General features: G+C 39.9%; 1 protein-coding gene across 1 annotated transcript; it reads right to left on the bottom strand.

Annotated features, from left to right (window-relative positions):
- Positions 1-235: 235 nt before the first annotated feature.
- gja3.S (gap junction protein alpha 3 S homeolog) lies at positions 236-16,564 on the bottom strand. Its single transcript, XM_018250297.2, has 2 exons — positions 16,475-16,564; positions 236-1,561 (listed from the first exon to the last, which is right to left on the bottom strand). Exon 2 carries the CDS (start codon positions 1,542-1,544, stop codon positions 297-299), a length of 1,248 nt encoding a protein of 415 aa, XP_018105786.1. The 5' UTR covers positions 1,545-1,561; positions 16,475-16,564; the 3' UTR covers positions 236-296.
- Between the last annotated feature and the right edge of the window lie 666 nt (positions 16,565-17,230).

Below are 17,230 nucleotides of genomic sequence, written 5' to 3'. Positions count from 1 at the left end.
GGAATCCTAAATGACATAAAACTCATTACAACTCACAGTATGCATTTACTAACATGCTTTGTAAATGTGGAGAAAATAAAAAATAAAACCTTCCTTTCTGTTTCACTATTCTGTCTTTCCTAGTCTGCTTTAAATAATACAAACCCATGACTCATTCTGGGCTTTTTAGAGCAAAACAAACGTATAGTATGCTCAGTAGCACTTAACGAATGAATCAAGTACGCTTGTTTCTCATTTTCTTGTCAACCCAGCAACTTATGTACTGATACTTTTCTTGCCGGCTTCACTTTCCTCTGCTAGACAGCTAAGTCATCTGACCTGGCTCTGCTACTGATGGACCTGCTAGACCTGCTAGACCTGCTGAGTCTTCTCTCATCTACCATGAGTGGTGGCTGGTGCATTTCCACCATGGTGGTTACTGGTCTGTCTTCTGCCCTTGCACTGCTTCCACTGGCTTCTGTTGTTAGAATCTCCTCACCTCCTCCATCATTTCTTAGACTGTCTAAAGCAGAACTAGTGGCACTAGAAGAACTGCCACTGCTTGACCCAGACATTCTCTCATGATCCACTCCTAGATTGGTCCAGTTTTGCTCAGATGCTACTATGAGATTTTCATGGTGACTCATCGGAGAAGGAGACTCTAGAGCTTCTGGCACAGTTATCATTTTGAAGTCTGGGGCAGAAGACCTGGTATATGCATAATGCAAAACTGGAGGTTCAGCTGCCACATCAGTGTAGTATGGTGGAAAGGGCATGCTAGATGGGAGAGTTTGAGGACTCGGAGGTTCTGATTTGTTGCAAGAAGGATCAAGGATATATCTGTTTGTCATGCCCTGTTTGAGTTTCCTCCACCCCAGATGATATATCTCTAACACATTCAGCAAAAGAGACACACAAGCCACTACAAGCATAAATATGATAAAAATGGTCTTTTCCGTCGGCCGTGAAATAAAACAGTCCACGGTGTTAGGGCAAGGCCAACGACTGCACCTGTATAGCGGTTTTAGCTGAAAACCATATAAGAAATACTGTCCTACAATAAAGCCAATCTCAAACAAAGTCTTGAAGATGATATTGAAGACATAAGTGCGAAGAAGGGCACCACCTATCCTAATTTTTCCCCTCTCATCTCTTATCGGTGGCTTTTCCTTCATTTCACCACCCTCACTTAAGTCTTCCTTTTCACTGGCACCTTTAATACACTTTTTTAGTTCTTCTTTCTCTTTTCTCTTTTCTTCCATTCGCACAATGTGCAGGACATGACCCAGGTAGATAAGGGTAGGAGTAGACACAAAAATAATCTGGAGGACCCAGAACCTAATGTGAGAAATAGGAAATGCTTTGTCATAGCAGACATTCTCACAACCTGGTTGCTGCGTATTGCAAGTGAAGCCAGACTGTTCATCCCCCCAAACCTCTTCTGCTGCAGCTCCTAGTAGCAGGATCCGGAAGATAAAGAGCACTGTCAACCAAACCTTGCCAATAACTGTTGAGTGTTCTTGAGCATTTTCTAATAGTCTCCCCAGAAAACTCCAGTCGGCCATTGTTTCAGCTTGTTAACCTACAAAGCAATGGAAAAAGCCATTATTGAGACATTTATTTATTACTTTATTACCTTCAGTTATATCATTTTTGAAGATTTAACACTAAGAAGATCATCTGATGTGTTTTGGAGAGAGGAATCCCGGTTCCACTCCTAAGTCACCTGGTCCTGTTCATAAAAACATTAATGTGTGCACTTTAATAAGCGTTATCTTCTCAACACATTGCACATTCATCACCTTATACCATCAGAGACTTTTTCTAATGCAACCTCCCATCTATTGTAGTATGTTTTAATATTTGTTGAGCACTCTTCTCCATACATTAGAACAGTAGCTATTTGGATCTGCAAATAATACTTTCTCCAAATTACCCAACAGGAACTGTAATTATTATGGCAGAGATAGGCTACTTATATCTTCATGTAGCACATGTGCATTCATACATAAAAACATTACCTTTCTTCACAGTATTCTCAGCCGAAAGTTCAGATGCAATTTTGAGTAAGTGAAGTATTGTATGAGGCATAAGCTAACATCCTTATGCATTGTATGAAATGCGCTTTCTGCTCACTATATAATTGACTCTGGGCACTGCTAGTTGAAGTGTGTGCTCAATATTAGAATCTTATATTTCAAATGGGGAACTTAAACTTTCACCGACTGATAAATATTATCAGTAAGTGAATTTTTCAGTCGTGAGCTCTAATCAAGCCCAGATTTGTTAAAAGGCCACCATGGCCGGGCCTAGGGCAGCAGGATTTTAGGGGGCAGCATGAAACCCAACCACACCCACATCAGTTCAGTAGCTCTAGGGCTGATCATGAGATACAATAGTCTTTTACATTTTCCATGCACCAATCCCCAGTGCTCCCAACCTGATGATGAAAATTTGTCCATGTGCACAAATGAAGGGCGGGGACAGGGGTGACGAACATCAGCGGGCCTAGGGGCACCTGCTATATAAATCCGGCCCTGGCTCTAATCTCACATTTTGATAAATCTGCCTTCCAAGTGTGCATAAATTATGAAATGGATAAGTATGAAAGAGACATTGTATTAATCATCTGAAGGAGGAATAGGTTGTATACAGGTTTCTGGTGATCTGTCAATATACTGTGTTAAAGGAGAACTAAAGCTTAACAACAGAAGTAGGCAGAAATGTTGTACATTATGTTTTGTCTTCTGTACCAGCCCAAGGTAACCAAAGCCCTTTAGCAGCAAAGATCTGTGTCTCCAAAGATGCCCCAGTAGCTCCCCATCTTCTTTTCTGCTGATTCACTGCACATGCTCTGTGCTGCCTCTCACTTACTGAGCTTAGGGACCCACTCACAATATACACAGGCCCGGATTTGTGCAGGATTTTAGGGGGGGCGGCATGCTGTCCAACCACACCCACATTGGTTCAAAAACACTGGGGATGCGCAGAAGATACAATAATTTTATAAATTTCCCGTGCCCAATCCACATTGCTTTGGTCCCGATTATGAAAATTTGCATGAATGAAGGGGGGGGGAAGGGTGATGAACGGCAGTGGGCCTAGGGGCGCCCGCTATGTAAATCCAGCCCTGAATATACAGTACACATAGAATAGAAATGTCACAATATAAGTCTGATTAGTAATTAATACAGATAATTACTACATGGCAGCACAGAAACCAGTGCAATTAGCATCAGAATTTATTAATCAGCCTTGTAGCATCAGCTTATATTACAGACCAGCCTCATTTTCTGCTGGATAATTAGTGACGAGCCCTAAGCTTAGCTTCTCAACAGCTGCTCAGAGCCCACTGAGCATGTGAGTGTCACAGACACTTTCCAAGATGGTGACCCCCTGTGACAAGTTTGAAGTCCTGGATCATTGCTGCTATTGACAAGCTGAAACTTTAGGCTGGTGCAATAAGCTCAGTATATAAAACATGTTATTATTAGCCACATTCATCATTAAGGGTTTAGTTCTCCTTTAAGGGGTACAATACAAAGTGTGCATGTATTTGTAATTATCTTAACTTTTCATCTGCAGATTATTTACTTCAGATGAATTATTTATTTTAGTTATTTAAATGTTTAACCTCCAACTAGTGGTCAGAGTTTGGGTGAATTATTGGCAGGGTTTTAGTACAATAGGCAAGACCAGGTGGATCAGGGTAATGGTCATGCTGGGCCCCATTCTACTTGTTGTCAGGGCCCTCCACCCAGATTAACAAGTATTAACCTAATGGGTTAATACTTGGGTTCCTTTGGGAGGCCCTGCTAATTTAGTAGTTTCTTTCTTTTCAATTGTGTTTATTTGCATTTTTAAATAAACAGCATGAGTAAACATAACAAAGGATTGGCTGACATAAGCCCATCAGTTAATACAACTTTACAGGATTATTACCTATCAATCCAATCAAAAAAAAAACCATTGAATGATACCTTAGAACATAGATAACATAGAAACCAAAATTAAAACAAAATAAAAATAAATATAACAGTAAAAAGAAGCATCCTCTCCATCAGTCCAACAAAACAATTAACTACATCTTATACAGAAAAGAGCACATCTTCATCAAATATTAAAATGACTGTGAGTAAAGGAGAATCTCTATCAGAACTGAACATTCATTTTTCCATAATGGTTTTATCCTCAGAACCCAGAAAGTTATGTATGGGGACCAAAGTTTCAAAAATTTGTCCCTAAAGCCAGAGCTAGCATATCTAAAACCTACTGCTCCATCTAACCAAAGAGCTAAGATAAGACAAAACATCTTTTGAATATGGGAAGTTTTCTTGAATCCAAAACAAAAAAATTGATTTATGGGTAGCAAAATGCTTATACTTATTCCAAAGTTTCATCTTGGGAGAGGAAGTCGTCTGAAGGTCAAGTAATGGCAATTCTGGAGATAGCTTGAGATCGATGTTCAGTCTCCTATTTAGGAAATTACCAACCTTACCAATAACCAGGGTCGGACTGGGGGGCCGGGGCCCATCGGGACTGCAGTCCAGGGCCCCCTGCAGGCCCCCCTGTTGGCGAGCATGCGCACATGGCGCCCCAATGGCGCTCATGCGCACACTTTGCCAGAAATCTTTTTTTTTTTTTTAAAACAAGCATCGGAAGAGGGGGTCTGGCCCGGCGGGGGCCCATGAGGGTTGGAGCCCATCGGGTTTTTTCCCTGTGTCCCGCCAGGCCAGTCCACCACTGCCCATAACTTCGAAATAAAAGAGCATTCCAACGCATAGTGAAATAAAGAAGCATTGTTTGATTTACATTTAGGACAATAGGGGCTTATAATACCTTCAGGCTTCCTCAAATAAAATCAGTCTAAAATGCTGGACTCCCCACCCTTCACATTGGATGAGTTTATTAAAATTCCTAATTGAAGATAATAAATGGCGGGAAGTAATATTGATTTTCAATAAGAATGACCATTTCTTTACAACGCTAAGTAGGGGGTGTAGATTATCAGGAGAGGAACTTAGACAAAAGTCAGTGATGTAAGATATTCTGATGAAAGAAGGTTCCTCTATAAGTTTCTGAATCCCAATACAAAAAAGTTGGTCAACAGCAATATTCTTCTGATCTGTAATGAGGTCAATACCACAAAGAAATGTCAAATGAGCCAACCAATCACATTTATTAAGATCAAACTTATGTTTTAAATCTTCACATAAGAAAGGTGAGCCAGAGCTACTATCAACTATGTGTCTCAATTGGAAAATACAGTTTTTCCTCTAATAAGCTTAGTAGTATCTTTAATCGTTATTCCCAATGGTGGCCTTGGTTTATTGTTACAGTAAACGAAATAACAATAAACTCACTGCAGTGATTCTTTGTAGTTAATGAAATGGAATTCTGACAATAAAAATACAATAAAGCTGGTTATCAATCACTGCACCCAATGGGCTCTTTACATCTCCTGTGCTCTATAGTTATGCCCCTGTAGATATATATGTTCCATGAAATATAGATCCACAGGCAAAAAATTGGTTCACTTGTAGTGTCTGAAAGTAAACAAAACAGGCAATAAAAAAGCCCTAGAATAGGCTTAATCCCACTTTAGCTGAACCTTTTTTTCCTTAAAAGCCATGAATGCAGAACACTGCCTGTTTTCAATATATAAAGTATATATACTCTGTATATATATCTAAACAGACACATCCCATGGATACATAAGGGGGGCAACATCCACATTTTTCAGATTTTTTAAATAAAAAAAAGTCTGACCAAACTAGAATCCCCGATTTACCCTTATTTATCAATAAAAACCACAATAAAAATTTGTTCGACTCTTTCAGATTGTCGCACGAAAACTGCAACTTTTTCGGATTGTTGTGCGAAAAATCTGAATTTTTAAGATTTGATGACCAAAAAGTCAGATTTTTTTGTAAAATCTACGGAAAAACCTGAATTGTTTGGATTATTGTTTGAAACCCAGCGCAGACCATAATATCTTCAAATTGCAAGTCGGACCTCTGCCATTGACTTCTACAGGACTTCAACTGCTTGAAGGTGGAGTATATTTGGATTCTGACTTTTTGTAGCCTCCATGTATAATATATCTCAAAAATTTCCAGTTTTTAATTTTCCACTAAAAATTAAAATTTTTCGAGTTTTTTTTTATTCGGACTTTAATAAATAACCCCACCAGAATACAGCATATATGAAATAGTTTTGAAATTTGGACTCCATTAATGTTCACTGTGGTCTATATTTTGGAAAATGCCATGCTACAAACTGACTTAGATATTACCTTGTGTTGTTGTTTGGGAAATACCTGATCTCTTTTTTTTTTTAATTACCTCTCTACTTGTATCTTCCATTTGTGTATCCCAGGCAATTATTGAAACCTTAGACAGTTTATATTGGCAACCTCTTTTGTCCCTAACGTCGTTCATTACCATTATTCCTTTGGTTGCTCACCTCTACACCTTTTCCAATTTATTAACTTTTTAGAAACTGTGTTACAGAGTCTGAAGAGATAGTAATACAAACTGATGATTAGAACACCAGGTGTAGAAAAATTAACCATTATTGTGTATATTTTGGATACAGCGCTTGCATCAGAAATTACTACCAGTATGGGACCTGTTATCCAGAATTGCTTGGGACCTGGGCTTTTCCAGATAAAGGATCTTTCCGTAATTTGGATCTTCATAATATAAGTCTACTAGAAAATCATGTAAACATAAATAAACCCAATAGGCTGGTTTTGCTTCCAATAAGTATTAATTATATCTTAGTTGGGATCAAGTACAAGTTACTGTTGAGAAAAATCAGTTTTAAAAATGTGGATTATTTGGAGTCTATGGGAGACAGCCTTTCTGTAATTTGGAGCTTTCTGGATAACGGGTTTCCGGATAATGGATCTTATACCTGTACTAGTATATTAAGCACAAGGTAAAATATTTATGGCTGTGCATGTGATCCCTGGACTTTAAACTGTCAATTGATCAGACACTGAACTTGTGCACAAAATCATGTGCAATGGAGGAATTGTAAAGCAACACCCATGCCCTGCCGGTAGGGCTCCCATAATGACACAGATTTAACAGATGCAATAAAATTGTGACACATGGGTCAGAGGTTCCAAACCTTGTTGTGAGCTAAAGAAGCCCAACTTCAAGAGCAATTAGTATAGGATTTTGGGTGCAAACTTATTCGCTGTCCTGTGTACCCCGGGCAGGGTTTCTTTAAACTTTGTTATCTTCTAAGGGGGACCGAACTAAAGGCCAATTGGATTGAGGCTTGTGATAAAAATAGATTTGCTGCTCTGAATACCCCTTGAATTAAGAGTTATGAGACTCAACATAAAAGTGAGTTAGGGTGATATTCGTGATGATTTCTGGTTTTCTGTGATTGATACTTTCAGAACTATGGCATAATAAATGGAGTGTATAAGTATTTTTATAAATTTGGGGGACTCTAAACTGTCTAAAAATTTTAAACCCTGAAAACGCTCTTCATGTAATTTTCCAGTTTATTAATGCATTAATAAAAGAATAAAGAAGTGGCCCAAGGTCAGAGAACTAAAGGAATTAGCACATACTGTCCAATTCCAAGCAGTTGACCTCACACCTACAGTTTCCAGTATCCAAATGCCAAAGCTTCAGATTTCACATTAAAGGAAAAGGAAAGCCACCACAGCAGTTTATTGCCAACAGATTAGCCACAATAGTGCAAACTATAATACTTTATTTATTCTGCAGAATGTTTTACCATACCTGAGTAAACAGCTCTAAACACTGTCTCTGTTTGTTTATGATAGCAGCTGCCATATTAGCTTGCTGTGACATCACTGTCTCTCCCTGCTAACTCATAGCTCAGCTCAGATCACAGTATGGAGGAGAGGAGGGGGAAGGAAGGGGGAGTGGGAGAGTTGAGGAACAGTTCAGTATAAAAATAAAACCTGGGTAAATAGATAGGCTGTACAAAATAAAAAATGTTTCCAATATAGTTAGTTAGCCAAAAATGTAATGTATAAAGGCTGGAGTGACTGGATGTCTAACATAATAGCCAAAACACTACTTCCTGCTTTTCAGCTCTCTTGGTTTCCACTGATTGGTTACCAGCCAGAAACCAATCAGTGCCTTGAGTGGGGCCACATGGTCATAACTGTTGCTTTTGAATCTGAGCTGAATGCTGAGGATCAATTGCAAACTCACTGAACAGTTATGTCCCATGTGGCCCCCCTTCAAGTCACTGACTAACTCAGAGTTAGAGAGCTGAAAAGCAGGAAGTAGTGTTCTGGCTATTATGTTACACATCCAGTCACTCCAGCCTTTATACATTATATTTTTGGCTAAATAACTATATTAGATAAATTTTTTATTTTGCACAGCTTATCTATTTACCTCGTTTTTATTTTTACACCGAACTGTTATTTTAAAGATGGTTTCTTTTCAAACAGTTTTATGTTTATACTAGTGCCCATCATATAGACCAGAGTTCCCCAACCTTTTTTTTACCCGTGAGCCACATTCACATGTAAACACAGTTTGTCTGTGTTTCATGAAAGAAACAAATAGCCTACCTGTAATTCACCTGAGGGCTTTCTCTCAAGGTTATGCAATTGCCATCATTGTCCATGGACCTTGCAGCCAGACATGGTGCTCTTTACATACCTTAAACCAGATAATATCTTTAAATCTGACAAATTAAGAAAGAAATATGCAAAGTAAAAACAAGTCCAGTGAGACATGGGTTTCCAGGCACAGAGGGAGCCTCTTCTGTCCTTTGCATAGGATATATTAATGATTAAACTGTGCGGTCTACAATTAAGGCAGCACAAGGCTGTTGTTGGGATGCAGGAATTAAATGTCATTAAAAGCCAGAAAACTACAGGTTGGACATCCCAATCTTAAAATGTTTTTACTCCGTTATGTAACTCTGCTGGGTCTGTCATAAAAGTAGCTCTGTACTTCTTAGGGTCAGGGCACACAGGCAGATTCAACTTTGGGCGACTTCGGAAAACGAATCGCTCCGAGTTCCATCCCGTGATTTTCATTTTAGCTGGGAAGGCAGTTCTGGGAGATTAGTCACCCTGAAGAAGAGGAGATTTGTCGCCGGGTGACTAATCTCCCTGAATCTGCCTGTGTGCCCTGACCCTTATGAAAACTATGGTTTTTAAAGAATGACCAAGCAATCAAATTAGGAGCTATGAAATAGACAACAATGGACATGCAAGAGGTAGTGACAGACAAATTCAAGACTATAATATAAGGTTATTACTTTATAAGGTAGAGGGTTTAGCTAATAAGTAGGAACACACCAAAACCAGGATTCAGCCAAATCTTGGCACATTTGTAAATACAGACAAACCCTTAGGGGATCATTTACTTAGTGTCGAATATCGAGGGTTAATTAACCCTCGATATTCAACAGTCGAAGTTAAATCCTTCGACTTCGAAAGATTTACCGCAATTCATTCGATCGAAGGAAAAATCGTTCGGTCGAACGATTAAATCCTTCGAATCGAACGATTCGAAGGATTTTAATCCATCGATCGAACGATTTTCCTTCGATCAGAAAATTGTTAGAAAGCCTATCGGGACCTTCCCCATAGGCTAACATTGATGTTCGGTAGGTTTTAGTGGTCGAAGTTATTTTTTAAATTCAGTGCTAATAGCTAATAGCTAATTCAGTGAGGTCCTTGTATCTAAATAACCTTCTCCGCTTTCATATGGGTGCACATTGGGTCTATCCTTTCTCAGCTGACAAATGGTGCACTATTGCGTCTATTGATACTGAGTTGCTAACTAGAGGTGGCCAGCAAATCATAAGCAAATGCCATTTAGTGGTGCAACCCTCTGGAAATCCTAGATGCAAATTGCACCCATTTTTGTTTGGGAGAAAAATCACAGCATTCTGGGTAAAAAAAATGCCCAATTTGTCCAAAATTGCACTTTGCACACTGTAGTTTTGGTCCTAAATGACCCCTAAGCTAGGTTTAACAGCCAATGCAAGGTTGATAATATGTGCCTTTGCCCCTGTGAACTATTAACAATCTTGTAAATCCACAATGTTAGATAGATAGGTATAATCCACAAGTAGCTTTTTTGTATTCCCCAGGGCAATAGAGAGGCTGTTTGATCAACAAAGCCGGTGTCGAAAGGGTTATAGTAATAACAATAATTATAGGAAAGGATGAAATTAACGGTGCACAAGTAACAACAATGTCCCATTGATATGGATGTCTTCAGAGAGTAGGTCTGTACCAAGATGCACATCTGCTGGTTCCTGACCCGATTCTTCTTCTTTTTTAGCAAAAACTCTCTTTTACTTCACTGAACTACTCCCTGTGCCAACCCTGTTTTTTAATTATTGAGCCACTGGCACTAAGCTTATCCTGCACCCGACTAGAAACAATGGTTTCCGAATGCAGGCAGAACAGGAATAGAGGAGCAAAGGGGGAGCGACTTCTCGGCCTGCGGAGAAATGCAAGCCAAGATCCACAGTTATCTGGCCCTTGCCTTAATAGTAATATGCAGAGGCATAACTAAGAGGAATTAGATCCAGTGACTGTCTTGGGGCCCAGGAGGTATAGAGGGGCCCAGTGGAGCAAATTATGTTTATGTAAAATGTCTTATTCTCAAAGTTTAACCAGACTGGCACGGCCGGCACCCAATACCAGAACAAATGTCAAGGACCCTGGTCTCGGCTCAGCTTTACCAGTAGTGTGACCACCTTTGGGCTTCGGGAGGAGCCCTCAGCTTAATTGGGTGCCACCTGGACTTAACGAGGGGTACAAGGCGAGGAGTTCTGGCAGGCAAAGGGGCACGACCGGATAGCAAGAGTCTTTGGGCAGAAGGTCAAGGACAAGGCGTCTGGTGGAAACGGAACAGACCGGATCAGGACAGGCAGATAACAGAATCGTCAGGCAGACAAGGGGTCAAAACCAGATAATCAGACAGACTGGATAAGGCAGAAGGATGGTCAGACAGGCTGGGTCGAGGCAGGCGGATATCAGAATCGTCAAACAGGCAAAGGGTCAAACCAGGTGATCAAGCAAGGGGTTAAGCAGGAAGAGTTGTCATAGGCAGGCAAGGGTCAGGATACAGAATGCAGAGTAGTCAGGAACAGGCAGGGTCAAACACGGATAATCAGTCAGGATAGCAAATTCAGGAACAGGTAGCAAAAAGCTCAGGAAACCTCAGGATATGATCCTATAACGGGCACTAGCTACAGGTCTGAATGAGCCTTAAATAGGGATCCAATTGGCGCCAAAACGTGCGCAATTTCGCGCTGTTGCGCGCTGGCGCAATCACGCCAGCGTGCCTGCGCCTTTAAGAGACACGCAGGCGCGCCGCGCGCGCCCTAGGGATCCAAAAATGCCGCCAGCAAGGACAGGAGCGGCACAGCAGGCGTCCACGCCAGGGACGCCGCGTGGACCCCGCTGCCCACTAGACCACCAGGGTAAGTTTCTTACACAGACCCTAAAAAGATTTTGCTGGTAAGGCCAAAAACTTCTAGTTACATAACTTGTGGGTCTACTGACTCCTTGTGCTAGGCTGAGATTGGAAGGGGGGGGTTTGTCAAAGTTCGAATGGAGATTTTTCAACAAATCAAAAATTTTTTAGTGCTTAAACTCCAATTATGCTTGGTAAAACTTGTATCTACAATATTTATTAAGCAGAAAAAAATTGCAAAGCTCGAATGTAAAACCTTACCATTTAAAATCTGCCGAAATCATGTAGAAGTCAATTGGAGCTGTTTATGGCAATTTTAATGCATTTTTTCAGTTTGAGTATTTCAAATTATTTGATCCATTGAAATTTATAAATTCAAGCTATTACATGTTTTCTTCACAATTTTATATGTTCTGATGTATTTAATAAATAAGCAAGTATCTCAGTTCTTTTAAATTAGAGTTTATTTGATGTAGAAAAAAACTTCTAAGATTACACAAACTTGAATTTTGATAAATAGGCCTCCCCTTGTCTGTAGCGACCACAGAGATATATTTAAGCCCCTTCAACTGTACCAGCAACAGGGCGGAGAAAAGTTGAACCAGGGAAAATGGAACAACCTCACCAAGAAATCGGCAAGAAATTCATTTATTTAATATTTGCATTTCCATCAACACCCTTTTGGCTTACTTGTTGGAAGCACCATGTGGCTGGAAACAAAACCAACAATGAAGCAAAATAATTGACCAACAACAATACGGTCAGTGTGTGATTTCTGAACTCTGGAAGCCGCATGTCTGGATAATGAAGTCACTGGCAGTTGTGCTGAGCACACATCACTATACTTGTTTATGTCAGGAATGAGTAATGTGTGCTACATTAGCATTAGGGCAACTCCCTCATTGGACAGAGACCTGTTGACAAATTATCCCTGGAAATTGTCTTTTAATTATAGAAATACACAGTCCCATCTCCAGTAATCAAGCCCGACTATCTTTGCCAACAGCTAAGCCTTTCCTTTGTATTCGCTGTATATAGATACAATATCACACATAGTTACATAGTTAAATTGGGTTGAAAAAAGACCAAAGTTCATCAAGTTCAACCCTTCCAAATGAAACTCAGTGCACACACATATACACACGCACACCAACCCCTCCATACACTCACATATATAAACTATATATACCGATATCTATACTAATTGTAAGGGATGCACCGAATCCAGGATTCGGTTCGGGATTCAGCCTTTTTCAGCAGGATTCAGCATTTTTCAGCAGGATTCTGATTTGGGCAAATCCTTCAGCCCAGACAAAGGGAATGGAAATCATGTGACTTTTTGTCAAAAAACAAGGAAGCAAAAAATGTTTCCCCCTTCCCATCCCTTATTTGCATATGCTAATTAGGATTCGGATTCTGTACGGTATTCGGCCGAATCTTTCCAGGAAGGATTCGGGGGTTCGGCCGAATCCAAAATAGTGGATTTGGTGCATCCCTACTAATTGTACATTTGAGTATCACAATAGCCTTGAATATTATGCTTGTCAAAAACATCATCCAAGCCCCTAAACTAAAACCCTAAAGTTAAAAAAAACGACCCCCCCTACCCTACATAGACCCCCTCCCCCCAGCCTAGCTGCTACCCTGGGAAAATGTCCCTAACTCTTTACTTACCCCTCTGTGCAGCCGCTTCGGTAATCTTCGGAATGAGACTGACGCTTCAGCAATTTTTGTGAGTTTCGGAGCATGCGCAGTTGTGTCGAAACAGAAAATTGCTCCAACTGCACATGCGCCGCTATGCCTGCGTCATTCCGAAGTTTACCTAAAAGAAGAAGATGGCGCCCATGAACTCAGCTGGACAGAATCTGCACAGAGGGGTAAGTAAAGCGTGAGGGGCATTTGCCCTGGGGGGCAGTTAGGCTGAGGGGAGGAGGGAGGGGGGTCTGTGTAGGGTAGAGGGGTAGGGGTTTTTTAACTTTTTGGTTGAATTCTCCTTTAAAGGTATTAACAGAAAGTGAGGAGGAATGCGCTAAGAGGAGGAATGTGGTTGCTTCAGTCTCCATTTCTGGTTTCAGACTACGTCCAAAGCTGTAGCTGTCTGGAGCCTTCTCCTGCCGGAGGAAATGTTTGTTGTGGGAGAATTACTGGCGCCATCTTGAATATGCAGTGTAGTGCAGCAGTTACCATGGCATTTGCAGGCCCAGCAGATTCCAAACTTTGGGGGCCCCCATGCGCGAATGCCAGCATGTGCTGCACATTATTGTTTGGTTTTAGGTGCTGGCAGATCAGGGGAGCGGGTCTGGGCTACCGGGGCCCGGGTTTTTTCCTGGTGTCCCGCTGAACCAGTCTGACCCTGTGTGTGACATTTGCCTTGCACAAAAAACTTTTCTTAAATTCCCCTTTGTGTGTGGGGGGGGGGGGTTCTTCAAGGCTTTAGGCCTCCTGTGATTTTTATAGACAAACTGTTTTAGGAGACAGCATTCATTAATTTAGCTTTAAATATCATCTCTTTATATCCAAATATCTGTACCACTACTGCGTTAATTCCATTCACAGATCTCTGTCTCTTAGCTTTAACATAGTAACTTGTGTTAAAAAAAAAATAACACATATCCATCAGGTTTAAGTTTATGTGTTTATATAAGACCTGCCTAACTGCTAGTTGATCCAGAGGAAGGCAAAAACCCAACCCCATTTTGCCTCAACCAGATGGCAATTGGACCAGTCCCTGAATCAGCTTTTTAGTATGATCTTCTATAACCCTGTATTCCATCCCTTGCTAAAAAGCCATCCAACAAATGCAAACTTGTAGAACAGAAGAAGCATCACCAACGATGGGAGGATTTGCGTACATTCAAAAATCAACCAACTTTATTAAAAAATATTAAAAACAATCCAGAGAAAGTTTAAAAAAAAACAAAAAAAACATACAACCCCTACTGAAAGCTTTCAAATTGTATTTGCCAATACAACCTTTTCAGGGAGACAATTCCACAAAACAGTTTTGTCATCTGGGATTAGTGATGAGCAAAACTTTTCGGCAATTTTTGCCATGAAAATGAGGCTCTAACGGGTAAAAAAAAATGTTGTGTGAAAAAAATTGTTGCGTTATTTGTCGCATCAAAACAAATTTTGAAAAAATTCAAAAACATAAATTCTATATACCCATATCTATACTAACTATAGAGTTTAGTATCACAATAGCCTTTGATATTATGTCTGTCCAAGAAATCATCAAAAACCACATAGTAAACATAGTAAAGTAAATATTGCCCTTTTACAAATTTTCCCTTGAGCTCCCATTCTCTGTTATTCTCTGCGCTGCCTCAGAGATCACCTGACCAGAAATACTGCAGCTCTAACTGTAACAGGAAGCGTGGAAGCAAAAAAACAGAACTCTGTCTGTTAATTGGCTCATGTGACCTAACATGTATAGTTTGTTTGTGTGCACCGTGAATCATAGAGATCCCATGGGGTGGCCCTTAATTTTTAAAATGGAAGTTTTCTAGTTAGGATTCCCAACGGCACATACTATTAAAAAAGTATTTTATTATGAAATTTATTTACATGAAGCAGGGTTTTACACATGAGCTGTTTTATGCAATATATTTTTATAGACACCTACATTGCTCGGGGTATAGTTTTCCTTTAAGTAGTCAAGGCAGCAAGACAGTTCCATCTCTGCACTGAAAAGAATGTGCTGCAAATACAAAACGTTTTGCCAAATCAAAATCACCCTTCAAATATAACATGCAGTCAGTAGGATTTGTTCCAGACTGGATGATTTTGTTTTGACAATTTGTTATGTTACACAATTTTTTGTTTTTTTGGGAGGGTCCTTCCAGTTGGCTTCTGTGCCAATCTTGTTTATGTACATACTGACCCCACATGGCCCATGTGGGGTCAGTATGTACCAATTTTAATGTGAATATTAATAAATAACTTTATTTTTACTATAAATAAGCCTTGGGACATATATCTTTTGATAGTTATTTTAAACTCCCATGAACTCGGAATTCGACCAATTGCAATATATTATAAAAATCTAGGATCGACCCACAAATTCAAATCGAATTCAATCTTTTAAAACTCATTTCGCGTTTTTTCTCAGAAAAACTCTGAAAAAAGTTGAATGTCAGGAAGGCTGCAAACAACTCCAACCATAGGCTAAAACAGCAATTTGTCAGGTTTAAGGCCAATTTGAATTCTTTAAGGGCCAGCGAATGATAAATTTCAAATATCGGACTAGAATTTTTTTAAAAAAAACTCTAATCTAATTTAAACAATTCCCTAGTTGAATTAGAAAATTTTGGCCATAACAAAACTTGAAAACTCTAATTTGAAATTTCAATTCAAACATTTGAATTTGCAATTTGACCCTTGATAAATCTGCCCCTAAGTATTGATTTTCGGAGGCCAAAGTTAGCCAGTCAACCAGGTCCAGCGCCGTTTCTGGGGCTTTAGCTTTAGCATAGCAGTGGGTCAAGGGGGGAATACCTCTAGTGCAGAGAGCGCCATTGTGCTTGCTGAACTAGCAGAGCTGAATTCCTGTTTTTAAAAAATGCAAATTGGGCTGTTAAAGTTAACAAAGGAGAATTTGTGCCTCCCCTGGTAACTTGCCTCTCAGGGGTGATTCTGGGTCCTAAGCCCCCCTCCCCACTGCTCTTACCTTATGGAGCAGGTCCAGGGGGGGGGGGCGCATCGCTGCATAGAGTACAATTGTTTTAAACCCAAAATTTAAGGTTATTAGATGTGGCATTTTTCCACCTCTGGTAACTTGCGGGACAATACAACCTAAAGGCAAGGCTCTCACCTCAGGAGCAGGAGCAGTGCTGACCAGGTTTTATGCATCATTATGGCAACTCTTGGTATGGTACAATATCCCTATATGCTCAAAAGCCCTTTAAAATAGCCATTAAACTCCACTTCAGTATAAATCCAAACTGATTTCACAAGGATAAACTCTGAGCACTAGTATCTACAAGAAAGACTTGATTCAGGTGAGGGAAGCAGAAGAAGAAGAAGGTAGGAGACATGATACTTACTGAGGATGAAGGCTCACAATCTATCAGGGATGTCAGGCCAGCAACCCTCCAGTTACAATTTGCTGCATCCCTCGGAGACTGTTGAGAATGCTGGGAATAGTAGTTCAATAACAGATGGTTAGACAGTTATATCGCAGATATAGATAGCAGTACTTGTATTATTGCAAATAAAAACTTTTTTTATTGGTGTTCTTAGAAGTTCCAAAAATCAACATCAGTGAACCCCACGCTTCTGGAAACACATATTTAAACTGTGCATCAGTCAAGACCTCCAGAGGGACAGTCTACACTCCTAGTCCCCTAACACCCACTGGGCCTTGCACTTTTATAGGTTCTACCTTGCCTTCTTCCTTTTTTGAGTAGGTGTTGTTGCAGTTGTGGGGAAAAAGTAAGTACACACCTTGACAATTTTTGACAGATATTTGATTCTTCAACAATATTGATAATTAATCATTGTGTAACTTGCATAAACATGAATGCAAATTGTGTATGTGGAAAATGGAAGTACACTTCTATGTTTATTACTAGCTCAAATAACTAAAATTAGGATCAGGTGCAAATGATTAGAACATTGTTAGTGAAGATCTCGGAGGATGTTTGGAGGATCTTTAAACCTCAGACATTAAGGGGTTCCGAATGCTAAAACATTTTCTTTTTACTATAAAATCTGAATTTTTAGTGGAAAAAAACCCTCACATTTTTCTAGATTTATTATAACCCGAGGCTGCAAAAAGTCAGAAACTGAAAATCTGCCAT

This window comes from Xenopus laevis, chromosome 2S, assembly GCF_017654675.1.
Source record: "Xenopus laevis strain J_2021 chromosome 2S, Xenopus_laevis_v10.1, whole genome shotgun sequence".
Classification (NCBI taxonomy): domain Eukaryota; kingdom Metazoa; phylum Chordata; class Amphibia; order Anura; family Pipidae; genus Xenopus; species Xenopus laevis.
Note: the sequence above shows the minus strand (reverse complement) of the source record. Positions and strands in the feature narration are given on the sequence as shown.